The sequence below is a fragment of the Cherax quadricarinatus genome, chromosome 57 (assembly GCF_038502225.1).
Source record: "Cherax quadricarinatus isolate ZL_2023a chromosome 57, ASM3850222v1, whole genome shotgun sequence".
NCBI lineage: Eukaryota > Metazoa > Arthropoda > Malacostraca > Decapoda > Parastacidae > Cherax > Cherax quadricarinatus.
Genome location: NC_091348.1, coordinates 4,135,843 through 4,153,434, shown reverse-complemented (window position 1 = coordinate 4,153,434; position 17,592 = coordinate 4,135,843). Strand labels below are relative to the sequence as shown.

General features: G+C 43.6%; 1 protein-coding gene across 6 annotated transcripts in view; it reads left to right on the top strand.

Moving 5' to 3' along the window:
- LOC128693519 (patched domain-containing protein 3-like) overlaps positions 1–17,592 on the top strand; it is a 518,850-nt gene that overhangs the window by 446,804 nt on the left and 54,454 nt on the right. For all 6 annotated transcript variants that reach the window (XM_070097295.1, XM_070097293.1, XM_070097291.1 and 3 more), the window contains one exon: positions 14,239–14,439. In XM_070097295.1, coding sequence (XP_069953396.1) covers positions 14,239–14,439 — 201 coding nt within the window. The remainder of the gene's footprint in view (positions 1–14,238; positions 14,440–17,592) is intronic.

Genomic DNA, 17,592 nt, shown 5'->3' with positions numbered 1-17,592 from the left:
ATCCTATCATTTTCCTAGCAGATGAGGTAGATACATTGTTGTGGTCTTTGAAGGCGAGATCCTCTGACATTATCACTCCCATGTCCTTCACATTACCTTTTCTTTCTATTGTATGATTAGAATTTGTGGTATACCCTGATACATTTTTAATTTCCTCAAGTTTTCCATATCTGAGTAGTTGAAATTTCTCCTCGTTGAACTTCATATGGTTTTGAGTGGCCCATTCGAAGATTTGGTTGATGTCCGCTTGGAGTCTCGCAGTGTCTTCGATGGAGGTCACTGCCATGGTGATGCAGGTGTCATCTGCAAAGGAAGACACGAAGCTGTGGCTTACATCTTTGTCAGAAATGAGGATGAGGAATAGAATGGGAGCGAGTACTGTGCCTTGTGGAACAGAGCTTTTTACCATGGCTGCCTGGGACCTTACTCTATTTACTATTACTCTTTGTGTTCTGTTTGTCAGGAAGTTATTCCTTTATCACGCATTTTGTGTACTATTACACCATGGTCACACTTGTCAAAGGCTTTTGCAAAGTTTGTGTATACTACATCTGTATTTTGTTTATCCTCTACAGGCAGGAGCGACTTGCTCTAAACCCGTGTTGCCCTGGGTTGTGTAAGTGATGAGTATCTAGATAGTTGGCTATCTTACTTCTTAGAACCCTCTCAAAGATTTTTATGATATGGGATGTTAGTGCTATCGGTCTGTAGTTCTTTTCAATTGCTTTACTGCCACCTTTGTGGAGTGGGGCTATCTCTAATGTTTTTAGTGTGTATGGGATGACCCCTGTGTCCATGCTTCCTCTCCATAGAATGCTGAAGGCATGCGATAGGGGCTTCTTGCAATTCCTGATGAACACGGAGTTCCATGAGTCTGGGTCTGGGGCAGAGTGCATGGGCATGTCATTTATTGCCTTTTCAAAATCTTGTGGAGTTAGGATAATATCCGAGATTTTTTAGATCAAATTTTGGGTTTCGTTCATAAAGAATTCATTTGGATTGTCGACTCTTAGTCTGGGCAGTGGCTCACTGAACACTGAGTCATATTGGCACTTTAGTATCTCACTCTTTTCTTGGCTGTCATCTGTGTATGTCCCATCCCGCCTAAGCAGGGGCCCAATACTGGATGTTGTTTTTCCATAGATTTGGCATAAGAGAAGAAGTATTTTGTGTTTTTTTTTTTTTTTCAATTTTCTTTATGGCTGTGAGTTCTTCCTATGATTTTTGCCTCCTGTAAGATTCCTTCAGCTTAAGTTCGATATTTACAGTTTCACTGACCAGTGCCTCCCTTCGTATTTCAGATATATTGACCCCTCTCACCAGCTCTGTGACTCTTTGCCTTCGTCTGTATAGGGAACGTCTCTCTCTTTCTAGTTTACATCTTCTCTTTCTTTTTCTTAATGGAATGTGTCTTGAGCAGATCTCAAGAACCACAGAATTCATTTTTTTCAAAGCAAATGTTCGGATCCGTGTTGTTTAGGATATCTTCCCAGCTTTTTTCATTTAGGACATGGTTTACTTGACCCCACTATATGTTTTTGTTATTGAAATTGAATTTCGTGAAGAGACCTTTATGACTGCTCACACTTTGCTGGTTAGGAGCCCTGTGCATACATGTCTGTACCTCTGTTATATTGTGATCTGAGTGTATTGTCTTTGATACGGTTATGTTACGTATCAGAGAGTCATTATTAGTGAAGATGAGGTCCAGCGTATTTTCTAGTGTTGTAGACTCTAATATTTGCTGGTTTAAGGTGAATTTGTTGCAGAGATTTAATAGTTCGTATGTGTGTGAATTTTCATCTGAGCTGCCTCCCGGGGTGATCTCTGCTAAAACATTGTTTGCTATACTCCTCCATTTTAGGTGTCTCAAGTTGAAATATCCTAGTAGTAAAATGTTTGGTGCAGGAGTTGGGAGATTTTCCAGACAGTGGTCAATTTTCACAAGCTGCTCCTGGAATTGCTAGGAAGTGGCGGGAACTATTCACAAATATCCCTCATTTAGAAGAGGAAACTAATGAAGACATTTCGGTCCGTCATGCACCATATATTGTCACGACCAAAATGTCGTCATAAAATTCCTCTGGTAATTGAATGAGATGCCTATGTGTACTGTGTTGTATCACGCATGTGTTGCTCTGACTGTCACGTCTGCACACCAATTTACGTTTCTTAATTCAGTATTGAGTGTATTTCACCATCCTACAAGCAACTCTTACACACGGCCTTCACTTCCCACTGTTAGTCTTTTTTTATGATCAGGTCCTTGAAGTTATTATATAATCCTTTAGAGACGTTGCTGCCTGCACTGCTAACGGGCAGGATAATACACGCAGTGACTGATCCATGAGTTGTAGTAGTATGAATGATGCATAGGAAATACTTTCTACAGTCCGAGATGAAGTACGGCAGGAAATATAGACGAGTGAATACTCCGAGGAACTGTGGGTTGGCAGTCATGCAAGCTCTCAGGACGACACTGATAATAACGCTTCTTTTGGTTCTGGTGTTAAGGTATGAGTGGAAATGCACGAGGTCAGTCTTGTTATATAATTCCCCGTATACTTTGAAATACTTTGAGTTAACTTGTTGTCTGCCTCTATGTTAGAGGACATCTAGGAATGATAGCTGGTTGTTGCTTTCCTCTTGCATCAGACTCTATATGGTGTTAAGGACAGTGTGAACTTTGTGTCGTTTAGGAAGACTGGCTGGTATTAACATTCTTTACGTTATGCTTGTGGTGATGACTGGTGAGGTGTGTTCTGCCTTGTGGTGCTTCTTGTTGCAGCCATGGTAATGGGTGATCCCATGGCCATCCCTAAACTGTCTCATTTGTATCAACTGAGACAGTTGTAGTTGATACAGTTTTACCAGACCCACCATCCTGAGTAAGAACGAATCTAAACTGTCATTAAGTTTGTTTCTTGGATGGAACCTGATTATATCTCATTCCCAGACATTGTAAGACCCCTATGAGTTTAGCATTTCACTATTGTTATAATAATAAGTCAGTATTCAGCTTCTTAAATCCAGAGCCTTTCACTAATGACAAGGGTTAGGTCAGGTCAGCTCTTGTAACTTACCGTAACTCAACCATGCTGTACAACAGTCGTATACAGAAAAGCATCTCTGAATGCACAACACGTCGAACCTTGAAGTGGATGGGTTACAACAGCAGAAGACCACACTGGGTTCCACTCCTGTAAGCTAAGAACAGAAATCTGAGGCTATAGTGGGCACAGGCTCATCAAAACTGGACAGTTTAAGATTCAGATAACGTCTCTGGTCTAACGAATCACGATTTCTGCTGCGATATGCAGTGATAGGGTCAGAGTTTGGCGTAAACTGCCGATTTGTCGGAAGTTACTGCCGACAAATCGGCAGCAACTGCGTGGTGCTATCATTTCCACATGGACCAGGCTCTCTGGAATGTTTCCAGCACCTTGTTGAATCCATGCCACGAAGAATTCAGGCTTTTCTGGGGGCTTGGAGGAACCTTATCCCAGTACTAGAAGGATATAGGTAATAAAGTGGCCTCGGAGTGCATGTCCCATCCAGCAAGTAGGTAAACAAACTGTGTCAGTTATTGAGTGCAGATTGAATCTGGAGCAGAACTCTGGGATTTCCATCAGAGCCATCAGTGTGAGTATAGTGTGTGAGTATAGTGTCAACACTGGTACACCAGATGGTGGGTAGTCACACGTTGTCCCACACACTGTTAAATAAGTATCAACACTGGTACACCAGTGGTGATGGTGGGTGGTCACACTTTATCGTCTACTCCTTTCTCTCATTGCGTTTCCCACCAGATTTATTGAATTGTCTTTACCATTTTCCGTGTTGCCTCATTACCTGCTTGTTCTTCCCCAGAGAACAACTCTGCAAGTGGTTGTCTTGTGTCCTTTCCAGATCCCTCTGTTCCCTTCATTGTGTGTATACTAACCTGTTTATGGTTGCAGGGCAGAGTTTTAGCACCTGGCCCCGCCTCTTCGCTCATCGCTACTAGGCCACTCGCTCCCCGCCTTATCGTACCTCTTCTTAAAGCTATGTATGGATCCTGTCTCCACTACATCACTCTCCAGATTGTTCCACTTCCTGACAACTCTAAGACTGAAGAAGTACTTCCTAACATTCCTATGACTCATCTGTGTGTGTGTGTGTGTGTGTGTGTTTATGATTGGTGGAAGTTACTGCTTGAGTTCAGTATTGTGTCAGCCTGTGACGTGACAACCCAGTAGTGTGTCAGCCTGTGACGTGACAACCCGGTAGTGTGTCAGCCTGTGACATGACAACCCAGTATTGTCTCAGCCTGTGACATGACAACCCAGTATTGTCTCAGCCTGTGACATGACAACCCAATAGTGTGTCAGTCCGTGACATGACAACCCAGTGGTGTGTCAGCCTGTGACATAACACAGTATTGTGTCAGCCTGTGACATGACAACCCAGTATTGTCAGCCTGTGACATAACAACCCAGTATTGTCAGCCTGTGACATGTCAACCCAGTATTGACATGACAACCCAGTATTGTGTCAGCCCGTGACATGACAACCCAGTATTGTCAGCCTGTGACATGTCAACCCAGTATTGACTTGACAACCCAGTATTTTGTCATCTTATGACATGATAACCCAGTATTGTGTCAGCCTGTGACATGTCAACCCGGTATTGTGTCAGCCTGTGACATGTCAACCCAGTATTATGTCAGCCTATGACATGACAACCCATTATTGTGTCAGCCTGTGACATGACAACCCATTATTGTGTCAGCCTGTGACATGCCAACCCAGGGACTGAACACCTTCTGTCAAGACTGAAGGATTAGGATTAACCATCTTCTGTCAGGACTGAGGGACTGACCATCTTCTGTCAGGACTGAGGGACTGACCATCTTCTGTCAAGACTGAAGGACTGACCATCTTCTGTCAGGACTGAGGGACTGACCATCTTCTGTCAGGACTGAGGGACTGACCATCTTCTGTCAGGACTGAATGACTGACCATCTTCTGTCAAGACTGAAGGACTGACCATCTGTCAAAACTAAGGAACTGAACACCCATCAAGACTGCAACTATCTCTCCACTTCTATCACTGCCTCCAGTATAAGTGTTGTCATATTTCTTTAAATCAGTATATCATTTTTAATATATTCACAAGAGAGTAATAGAGCCGTGTTGATCATTGAGCGCTGTAGTGTATTCACGAAGTGTTTGAAAGTCGTGTTAATTCACGCAGTAATGTATTGACACTCAGCTGGTGGGAATTCTGAGACATGTAATGTATCCCGGTAATGGTTTCTTGGCAGGCGGTGAAGGCCAATTGGTAATCAATATTGTTTAGTGAGAGTGACTACACGGGGAAGGGAATGTTGACCCTGCGACAACAAGTAGGTTACAACATCCTCAGGTTCACCTCTCCTACGCTTGTCTTTATCTTTGGGGGTGTGTGCGAGAGCTGCAACAGATGTCAGGGTCACCTGCCCACACTACGATACTTGTACGAGGGCTACAGCGTCTGTGAGTGGCCCCTTGTCCAACGCCTGCCCACTCTACGATACTTGTACGAGGGCTGCAACATCTATGAGGGAGGGGGCACCTATGCAGGCCTACCCACTGTATGAGAGCAACAAGTTGTGTCAGTGTTACCTCTGTACTCTGGTAGTCTTGTATGAGGGCTAATACAACGAATAATTCTAGTTTTACGAGTGTCGCAATTTTTATTCACATCAGTTGACGATGTCATGATAGACTGAACACACTCCTAACATAGTTTAATATCTTTATTATGCACCACATACCCATCTTGTGGGTATGTAATGCCAAGATTGCTGTATACTCTCTCTTTGAAGGCATATAACTTAGCCCATTCATCAGTTCTATCATGCATCTGAAGACCAGTGTGAGATGGAATCTACAGAAGATGCACCCCGACTCCACTGTCCACAATCCTACCATACCTGTGTCTGGCTTCTGACACAAGTATGCCACAGTTAATACTTAGTGCTGAGAGCATTTATGGATGATAGAGAAACAGTTACAATTAAAGCCTTAGATACATAGACGCATTTGAGCGCAAGGAGTATGACAAACAGTTCTGATACGTGCTTATTGATGCGTGCTCCAACTTCTTTATGAGAGACATCACTGTATAACAGCAGCAGCACTACCAGCTGCATCAGTGGAGTGGTAAACAGAACCATCAGTATACATAATTTGTGAAAGAGTGTGCTGTGTTACTAAAGTCATCAGCACAGCTTAAGACATCTAACTTGGCTTCGAGGAGAAGCTTTGGTATAGGCTATACACACTCTTAACAGACTGTACATACTGCTAACATTGTACACACTCTTAACAGACTGTACATACTGCTAACATTGTACACACTCTTAACATACTTAATGTTTCGTACGTTGCCGTGACAATAATATAAAAACTTGAGTAAATTCGCTGACGAGAGAAAAATAGCCCGACAAATAAATTCGGAAGATACCATTGATCTTCAGAAGAATTCCTGCAAGTTATTGTGGACACAGACGTGACAGATGCAGTGCAGGGTAAAAAAAAGTGCAAAGTTTTTATTCTCGGGAATGTAAATAAGACATGTGTAACACCTGGGTATTTTTACTAGTGAGACGTTTCGCCCGCGTAGCAGGCATTTCTAGTTTAATACAGCGGCGACATCTTTTGTTAGACACAGGTCAGTTTTACAGGTTAAAATTTGTTATCCTACCTCAGCCCATTTCAAAGCCCAGCTCTAAGGTATATTACCCTTCCCCGGGATGCCACTCATAGCGATCGACTAACACCCAGGTACCTACTTACTGCTAGGTGAACAAGGGCAGTAGGTGTAAGGAAACATGCCCGACGTTTCCACCCATGCTGAGGATCGAACCACGGACCCTCAGTATGTGAGCCGGGGACAGTGGAAGAAGTTGAGAGGCAGTTTTAAGGTGTTCAGTCCTTTAAACTTGATAGAAAGTGTTCAGTCCCTTATACTTGAGAGGTGTTCAGTCTCTTAATTGTTATTTAAGCAGAAGCATGCGGATGGAGACTTGTAAACTGGAGCTAGAGGAAAGGTGTAGCAGTTGAAGACAGCATCACATGGAGGCAGGAGCCACTAGTGGAAGTAGGTCATGCCAGTAAGTTAGGCCAGTGGCTGGTAATACAATTGAAAAACAGGATATCTTCAAGTCTAAGCGACTGAACACGTTCTATCAAGACTCTACAACTATGTCTCCAGTATAAAAGTCACCTCTGTATTACGAACATCTCATCATTGATGATACATAAGTGTTGCCCATGTATCTTATTCATCAACTTGTCAGTATTTGTATACCATTAATAAATGCTAACAAATTGCTTGGATATATGACAGATATAAACCACAGGAGTCTAAACATTATTTATTAATAAAGCCTCGTTTTAATTATGTGATGAGGGGAGAGATTGAAGTTAGAGTGGAAGACAGGAATAAATAACGGAGATAAGGATATCTAACCAAGAAAGAACTCGAAATAATGGATTTAAGTTAGATAAAAATAGGTTGAGGAAGGTCAAATAAAAGTACTGAATTGTACGTGAGTGCAGCAAATATCCAGTAACAGTTATGGAAACCTAGCAGCTTGGGAATCTTTTTTGAAACGTTTCGCCACACAGTGACTAAATACAAAGTAGAAAGGTGTAAGGAGAGGAGGAGTTTGAGATGCTCAGTCCCTCAGCCTGGAATCGGTGTGTTCAGTCCATCACTCTCTTAAAAAGTACAGCACAGGGCCAGAGAAGTGGCTTATATACTGTAGTCAGATGAGTGGAAGCAGGAGGCGGCGGGATCACAGTGGGACCTGCCACTAGTGTAAGTAGATCTTCGTCTATAAGTTGGACAAGCGTTGAAGAATTCCTTATATCAAGATGCCATGATGTTGCAGTGTCTGAGAGATGTGATAAATGGTGGATAATTCAACTGTGATTCCGCCTCCTGCTTCCACTCACCCGACTACAGTATATAAACCACTTCTCCGACCATATGCTGTACTTTCTACAAGATTGATGAACTGAACACATCGATTCCAGGCTGAGGGACTGATTACCTTAAACTCCTCCTCTTCTTACACCTTTCTGCTTTGTATTGGACCGATAAAGTCACTGTGCGACGAAACGTTTCTTCAATAAACATTCCCATATGTTGCATAAGTGTCTCAATCTTGTCGGTTTTCAAAACCATTTATCATCTAGAAACTTGGGTTTAAGAACTTGCCTGGCATGGAATAATAGGTCATAATACAGTGGAATAATGTACCGAGAGTATGTAAATAAGACACAGTCTGAGGTTAATGTCTAGTATCAGTGCTTCTCTGTACTTAGGTTTTAATATAAGTAAGGTAGAGGCAGTGTGAGGTGGAGATGTGTGCTAAATACTTTCTACATCTTCTTCACGATAGTTGAATTTGTTTATAAGTTCCTTCTCCTCGTGACGACTGCACTAGTTGTGTTGGTTCACAGATGTCTGTCACTGCACTTGTTTGTTGGAGTCTCACCGTGAGAGTACGACTCTCACCTCTGCTGAGTACATGTACTGTTTTGTTGTTGGTCTTCATATATTACCCAGTTTTATAATTGTTTCTAGGACTTATGCTAGTTCTTGAGCTAGTTTCTGCTTCACATGTAGTGGCAAGATCCAACACTTTGTAGATCAAGCTTCTATGGGACATGTGATGCTTCATATTAACACTTCAACAGATTGAAAAGTTGTCCTAATATAATTTTGCTCCGCAGATTCATTTCCTCACTGTTAAGTGCAGCACGCCATTTATTTCTACGCTAATATTAGTGTTATTATGCAGAGTGCAAGGTCGTGTTGTTTACCGCTGCGCCTCTCTCTCTCTCTCTCTCTCTCTCTCTCTCTCTCTCTCTCTCTCTCTCTCTCTCTCTCTCTCTCTCTCTCAATCTCTCTCTCTCTCTCTCTCTCTCATGGTCATCCCTCAGCATTCTCCAAAGTTAACCTACAAAGACAGTTTGAAAATATATTTGATCAAAATGTCATATACCACATGGACTAGCCACCCAGAACTACATAAAATTTTACAAGCTTTGAGCAAGAGCTGTGTTTATCTAGCCACACCCATCACGGTTCATGATTTACCCTGACACAAACACACGGGATGGGATGTGTATATGATATACTGAAATGTCCGCCTGAACTGGGAGATTTCAGTAAGGCGATGATAACATTAAAACGTCTAATTATTATTCCTTATTGTGTTGTCTGGCAGAAAGTGTGGATTACCTTCACTGTTAATTATTATTTTCTGCGCATAGGGCTACGGTTTGTTATAAAAACACGAAATGCAAAAAAAAAATAGGACATTTTACTGAGAATGTTTCAGTGAGTGTCGTATTAAAATATCTCTAACTACAAGTCGATATTACTTACCAGTTTTATCATAACCAGTTGAGAATATTGACAAATCAATAGAGAGGATTGTAGTAGCATGCCTAGTGTTGAGTGTAGTGGCATGCCTAGTGTTGAGTGTAGTAGCATGCCTAGTGTTGAGTGTAGTGGCATGCCTAGTGTTGAGTGTGGTGGCATGCCTAGTGTTGAGTGTAGTAGCATGCCTAGTGTTGAGTGTAGTAGCATGCCTAGTGTTGAGTGTGGTGGCATGCCTAGTGTTGAGTGTGGTGGCATGCCTAGTGTTGAGTGTGGTGGCATGCCTAGTGTTGAGTGTGGTGGCATGCCTAGTGTTGAGTGTAGTGGCATGCCTAGTGTTGAGTGTGGTGGCATGCCTAGTGTTGAGTGTAGTAGCATGCCTAGTGTTGAGTGTGGTGGCATGCCTAGTGTTGAGTGTGGTGGCATGCCTAGTGTTGAGTGTAGTGGCATGCCTAGTGTTGAGTGTGGTGGCATGCCTAGTGTTGAGTGTGGTGGCATGCCTAGTGTTGAGTGTAGTGGCATGCCTAGTGTTGAGTGTAGTAGCATGCCTAGTGTTGAGTGTGGTGGCATGCCTAGTGTTGAGTGTGGTGGCATGCCTAGTGTTGAGTGTAGTGGCATGCCTAGTGTTGAGTGTAGTAGCATGCCTAGTGTTGAGTGTGGTGGCATGCCTAGTGTTGAGTGTGGTGGCATGCCTAGTGTTGAGTGTAGTGGCATGCCTAGTGTTGAGTGTGGTGGCATGCCTAGTGTTGAGTGTGGTGGCATGCCTAGTGTTGAGTGTGGTGGCATGCCTAGTGTTGAGTGTGGTGGCATGCCTAGTGTTGAGTGTGGTGGCATGCCTAGTGTTGAGTGTGGTGGCATGCCTAGTGTTGAGTGTGGTGGCATGCCTAGTGTTGAGTGTGGTGGCATGCCTAGTGTTGAGTGTGGTGGCATGCCTAGTGTTGAGTGTGGTGGCATGCCTAGTGTTGAGTGTGGTGGCATGCCTAGTGTTGAGTGTGGTGGCATGCCTAGTGTTGAGTGTGGTGGCATGCCTAGTGTTGAGTGTGGTGGCATGCCTAGTGTTGAGTGTGGTGGCATGCCTAGTGTTGAGTGTGGTGGCATGCCTAGTGTTGAGTGTGGTGGCATGCCTAGTGTTGAGTGTGGTGGCATGCCTAGTGTTGAGTGTGGTGGCATGCCTAGTGTTGAGTCTAGTGGCATGCCTAGTGTTGAGTGTAGTGGCATGCCTAGTGTTGAGTGTGGTGGCATGCCTAGTGTTGAGTGTGGTGGCATGCCTAGTGTTGAGTGTAGTGGCATGCCTAGTGTTGAGTGTAGTGGCATGCCTAGTGTTGAGTGTAGTGGCATGCCTAGTGTTGAGTGTAGTGGCATGCCTAGTGTTGAGTGTAGTGGCATGCCTAGTGTTGAGTGTAGTGGCATGCCTAGTGTTGAGTGTAGTGGCATGCCTAGTGTTGAGTGTAGTGGCATGCCTAGTGTTGAGTGGAGTGGCATGCCTAGTGTTGAGTGGAGTGGCATGCCTAGTGTTGAGTGGAGTGGCATGCCTAGTGTTGAGTGGAGTGGCATGCCTAGTGTTGAGTGTAGTGGCATGCCTAGTGTTGAGTGTAGTGGCATGCCTAGTGTTGAGTGTAGTGGCATGCCTAGTGTTGAGTGTAGTGGCATGCCTAGTGTTGAGTGTAGTGGCATGCCTAGTGTTGAGTGTAGTGGCATGCCTAGTGTTGAGTGGAGTGGCATGCCTAGTGTTGAGTGGAGTGGCATGCCTAGTGTTGAGTGGAGTGGCATGCCTAGTGTTGAGTGGAGTGGCATGCCTAGTGTTGAGTGGAGTGGCATGCCTAGTGTTGAGTGTAGTGACATGCCTAGTGTTGAGTGTAGTGGCATGCCTAGTGTTGATTGTGGTGGCATGTGTAGTGTTGAGGAGTGTGGTGGCATGTGGTGTTGAGTGTGGTGGCATGCCTACTGTTGAGTGTGGTGGCATGCCTACTGCTGAGTGTGGTGGCATGCCTAATGTTGAGGAGTGTGGTGGCATGCCTGCCTATACTGCAGCTAGTGAAAGTAAAAGTGTTGGAAAGTGGCCAGCGTGCTAACCTCAGCCTGCTCACAACACACGTTGCAGCAACACGCACCACTGGCAAACATATTATAGAGTAACGTGAAGTAATGCCAGGTAACACTTGCCTCAGGGATCTCATTTCTTCATTTTAAACGTTTATGGGATTCTACCTGCCTAGGGGTAAATATCTTAACAATATAATACATTCGTGGTTCCTCATGGTCAGGAGTCATTGAACTATGAGACTCTTAGTGCTGGTACGGTTGGTTAACATTAGAACGTGTTTCCATAAGATACCTGCTATCCCTCTTCACCCATCAGTAAAATAGGTACCTGGGTGTTAATCGACTGGTGTGGGTCGCATCCTGGGACAAAACTGACCCAATTTGCCTGAAATGCTCTGCATTTCAAGGGGCTTTCTGTATAGTATGTCACTGATGTCGGCTAGGACTGTCTACCTTGTACTTGCAGAAATAGATATAATTATTGATGAGTTTGTTTACATTATATACGCGGACTTATCTCCAGTGCTCTCCTTACCCTCATCAACTCTAAATTGGTTAGTGTGTGTTTGCCCTGATGTAAACACAGCCTCTGCCTCTCCATATAATATGACTTTTATTATTAATTTCGGCGTCTTTATTATGCTTCTATGTTATCTATCGTGTTTCTGATATCAAGTTGAAATAAATGTGATAGATAACCTTTATTACTAATATTAGCGTAATTACACAACATTGTATTCGTGCCACCGCTAGTATCCAGCTATCAAGACGACGCATTATATATTGAATGATGCTTCTGCTTGCTTCTCCCTCTCTCTCCTATAGCTCCTCCCACTTCGGGCCCGTCTTATATTATGCTTGCTTTCCATTTTGAATTTTTATTTACACAAAAAATAGTTTCACTCTTATGCAGACTGCTGCATTATCGAAAAAATGGTATAAATAATATCAGCCCATTTGTGAAAGCATGTTGGACCGCCAGTTGACGTGTATCGGACGCGTGACGTGATTTGTTTACTCTTCAACATAAGTAAAACTCGAACATTTCCTCTACATTGAACTCAATTTTAAGGTACTTTTAATCTGTTAAATATTCAAAATCATCTCTATTTCTGTAATATATCTTTCATTCTATCAAATGATACCAAGAAAACGAGAATACAATAAAAAACACCATACAGAAATACACCTCTAAGTCTGTAAGTGTATTTTTGGGGGTCTGAAACGGATTAATCTAATTTACATTATTCCTTATGGGAAAAATTCGTTTGGTACTCGAACAGATCGGCACTCGAACAGCCTTCTGGAACGAATTAAGTTCGAGTACCGAGGTTCCACTGTACTTCAATATTCTCAACAGGAACTGGAGTTGCGTTCTTACACAGAACTGCAGTGTTCTTACACAACTGCAGTGTTCTTACACAACTGCAGTGTTCTTACACAGCATTGTAGTTTTTAATGTATTGTCCCCTTGATGCGACCCACGACATAAGGCTAACACACAGGCTCCTATTTTCACTACTAGGTGGGCAGAGGCAACAGGGTTGTAAGGGAAACTTGCTCGCCTGTTTTACCTTGCTATGAAATCGAATCCTGGATTTTGCATACTGTATCCCAAAGTTCGTAGTCTCACCAGTGACCTGCCGGCACTCCGTGTTTTTCTATTTTCGATGGTGAGGCGGGAGCTGCAGCAGGTATATATAGATTTTGGAGGATCTAACCTGTCAGGCAGGTAATTAAAGGAAAGTTTAATCTTATAGAGAGCACTTCGAGGGTTGACTTGTAAAGTCTTTCAACGTTCTGGTTGACCAGGCAAGTGCCAGACGAGCCTGACCCAAGGCCGGGTTCTGGGAGTAGAAAAAACTCTCGGAACTCATCAAATTTAGATTTTTTGTTAAATAGCATCTCATCTGCGTGACGTAACTCAACCAACACTTTTATACCAGACAAAACCAACTCTCGCAACTCTTCTTCCAGTCTTCCTCAACCTCCCATACAAAATTAATTACTCATCTTCTTCCATTACATTTCTACTGTAACTAATTAACTTCCAGTATCTTCATCTCTTTCGGTCGTTCCATAAACTGAAGGCATCGAGTCACTTTCAAACTGCTTAAGAAATTTAAATTACTGAATTCGTTTGTAGTATTAATGCATACTTTAAACTTACTATTTCTCATTTACCTACGTCTCTATTTTGTACATTTAAAAATTACTTAACCTATATCTAATTCTTAAGTAGTTTTCAAACATATTAGTCTGGCCGAAATGCACAGCATCCTAGTTAGTGGCTTTCTGTGTCTAACAGTATTTTATTACATGTAAACTACATTACCTGTATACTGCAGAACAAAATATTCGTATATGTAAAGTATGTGCCCACTGATCTCGATAAGGTGAAATTGTCACTAAAAAAAAATTATAGTAATCATCACGCCAAATTAACATCCTCATCAGTTTTGAAAATTGTTGGAGTTACTGTGGAAAGAGTTGTGTGCTGGAAGTGGGAAGTAGAGTGCTTGTACTCAGCAGGATGAGTGAGGAAGTCACCGTTCATAGGATCATATGAACTGTGGTGTGAGCGCATTGCTGGAAGACACTGTTAAAATGAATGAGTGTGAATGTTTTCTCTTCTGAGGGTCGCTCTACCTTGCTGGGGAACCAGCAGTTGTGCTGAAAACTATTTAAAGATTTCTAGGAAATAAGGCTTGTATTGCAACATTTGTTTTCCTAGAAATGAAGGCTTGTATTGCAACATACATTTGTTTGTTCAGGTATCGGGATAGATGACACCTTCGTGATGCTGGCTGCCTGGCGCCGTACAAGACTGCAGGACAGTGTACAGGAGAGGATGGCTCATACCTTTGCTGAAGCTGCTGTCAGTATCACCATCACTTCCCTCACTGACATGATCTCATTCTTCGTGGGTGCCATTACACCATTCCCCTGCGTCCAGATCTTCTGTCTTTACACAGGTAAGTTTTCTGTCTTTCTTTGAAATAGTTCAAATATTTTTAAAACAGGAAACCATGTTAATTTACATGTTTCTTCTGTAGTCTTAATTTTTATCTTGCCCTTAATTTATTCAGTAATAGCTATGATATATACTTTATCTGTATATTTATAATTCTTAAACACACACACACATATGAGGTATGACAGTGGGCACCTGTGACGAGCGGGGTCAAACAAGGGTCGGTCCTAGGACCAGTGCTATTTATGGTGTATGTGAATGCCATGATGGAAGGGTTAGACTCAGAAGTGTCCCAGTTCGCAGATGATGTGAAGCTAATGAGGAGACTTAAATCGGATGAGGATCAGGTAGGACTTCAAAGAGACCTGGACAGGCTGGACACCTGGTCCAGCAACTGGCTTCTCGAATTTAACTCAGCCAAGTGCAAAGTTATGAAGATCGGGGAAGGGCAAAGAAGACCGCAGACGGAGTATAGGCTAGGTGGCCAACGACTGCAAACGTCGCTCAAGGAGAAAGATCTTTGGGTGAGTATAACACCTAGCACGTCTCCGGAAGCACACATCAACTAGATAACTGCTGCAGCATATGAGCGCCTGGCAAATCTGAGAATAGCGTTCCGATACCTTAGTAAGGAATCGTTCAAGACACTGTACACCGTGTATGTCAGGCCCATATTGGAGTATGCAGCACCTGTTTGGAACTCTCACTTGATCAAGCACTTCAAGAAATTAGAGAAAGTGCAAAGGTGTGCGACAATGTTAGTTCCAGAGCTAAAGGGAATGTCCTACGAAGAAAGGTTAAGGGAAATCGGCCTGACGACACTGGAAGACAGGAGGGTCAGGGAAGACATGATAACAACATACAAAATACTGCGTGGAATAGACAAAGTGGACAGAGACAGGATGTTCCAGAGAGGGGACACAGAAACAAGGGGTCACAATTGGAAGTTGAACAAAATGGTATACAATACCGACAGGTTGATTGGTAAGACACATAGGCAACAGTTAGGCAACTTTATTCCGAAACGTTTCGCCTACACAGTAGGCTTCTTCAGTCGAATACAGAAAGTAGGCAGGAACAGTAGAGATGTGAAGACGATGTAATCAGTCCATCACCCTTGAAGTCGTAGAATTTGAGGTTGTCAGTCCCTCAGCCTGGAGAAGTTCAGTTCCATAGTCAGGAACTATCTGATAGATACAACAATCAGATAGTTCCTGACTATGGAACTGAACTTCTCCAGGCTGAGGGACTGACAACCTCAAATTCTACGACTTCAAGGGTGATGGACTGATTACATCGTCTTCACATCTCTACTGTTCCTGCCTACTTTCTGTATTCGACTGAAGAAGCCTACTGTGTAGGCGAAACGTTTCGGAATAAAGTTGCCTAACTGTTGCCTATGTGTCTTACCAACCAATTGGAAGTTGAAGACCCAGATTTGTCAAAGGGATGTTACGAAGTATTTCTTCAGTCATAGAGTGGTCAGGAAGTGGAATAGTCTAGCAAGTGAGGTAGTGGAGGCAGGAACCATACATAGCTTTAAGATGAGGTATGATAAAGCTCATGGAGCAGGGAGAGAGAGAGGACCTAGTAGCACTCAGTGAAGAGGCGGGGCCAGGAGCTGAGTCTCGACCCCTGCAACCTCAACTAGGTGAGTACACACACACGCCTGCCACACACACACACGCATGCCCCACACACACGCCACACACACACACACACACACACACACACACACACACACACACACACACACACACGCACGCCACACGCACGCCACACGCACGCCACACGCACGCCACACGCGCACACGAACGCACACACGCGCACACACACACACACACACACACACACACACACACACACACACACACACACACACACACACACACACACACACACAGTGTGCAAGGAGGCTGAGGAGAGGTTTGTACCCAAGGGTAACAGGAATAATGAAAAAGCCAGGATGAGCCCATGGTTTACCCAAAGGTGCAGGGAGGCAAAAACCAAGTGTGCTAAGGAATGGAAGAAATATAGAAGACAAAGGACCCAGGAGAATAAGGAGAGCAGTCGTAGAGCCAGAAATGAATATGCACAGATAAGAAGGGAGGCCCAACGACAATATGAAAACGACATAGCAGCGAAAGCCAAATCTGACCCGAAGCTGTTGTACAGCCACATCAGGAGGAAAACAACAGTCAAGGACCAGGTAATCAGGCTGAGGAAGGAAGGAGGAGAGACAACAAGAAATGACCGTGAAGTTTGTGAGGAACTCAAGAGATTCAAAGAAGTGTTCACAGAGGAGACAGAAGGGGCTTCAGAAAGACGAAGAGGTGGGGTACACCACCAAGTGCTGGACACAGTACACACAACCGAGGAAGAAGTGAAGAGGCTTCTGAGTGAGCTAGATACCTCAAAGGCAATGGGGTCAGATAACATCTCTCCATGGGTCCTGAGAGAGGGAACAGAGGCGCTGTGTGTACCCCTAACAACAATATTCAATACATCTATCGAAACAGGGAGATTGCCTGAGGCATGGACGACAGCAAATGTAGTCCCGATCTTTAAAAAAGGAGACAGACATGAAGCACTAAACTACAAACCAGTGTCACTGACATGTACAGTATGCAAAGTCATGAAGAAGATTATCAGGAGAAGAATGGTGGAATACCTAGAAAGGAATGATCTCATCAACAGCAGCCAACATGGTTTCAGGGACGGGAAAGCCTGTGTCACAAAAATACTGGAGTTCTATGACATGGTGACAGCAGTAAGACAAGACAGAGAGGGGTGGGTGAATTGCATTTTTTTGGACTGCAAGAAGGCATTTGACACAGTTCCACACAAGAGATTAGTGCAAAAACTGGAGGACCAAGCAGAGATAACAGGGAAGGCAATACAATGGATCAGGGAATACTTGTCAGGAAGACAGCAGCGAGTCATGGTACGTGGCGAGGTGTCAGAGTGGGCACCTGTGACCAGCGGGGTCCCAAAGGGGTCAGTCCCAGGACCAGTGCTGTTTCTGGTATTTTTGAACGACATGACGGAAGGAATAGACTCCGAAGTGTCCCTGTTTGCAGATGACGTGAAGTTGATGAGAATAATTCATTCGATCGAAGACCAGGCAGAACTACAAAGGGATCTGGACAGGCTG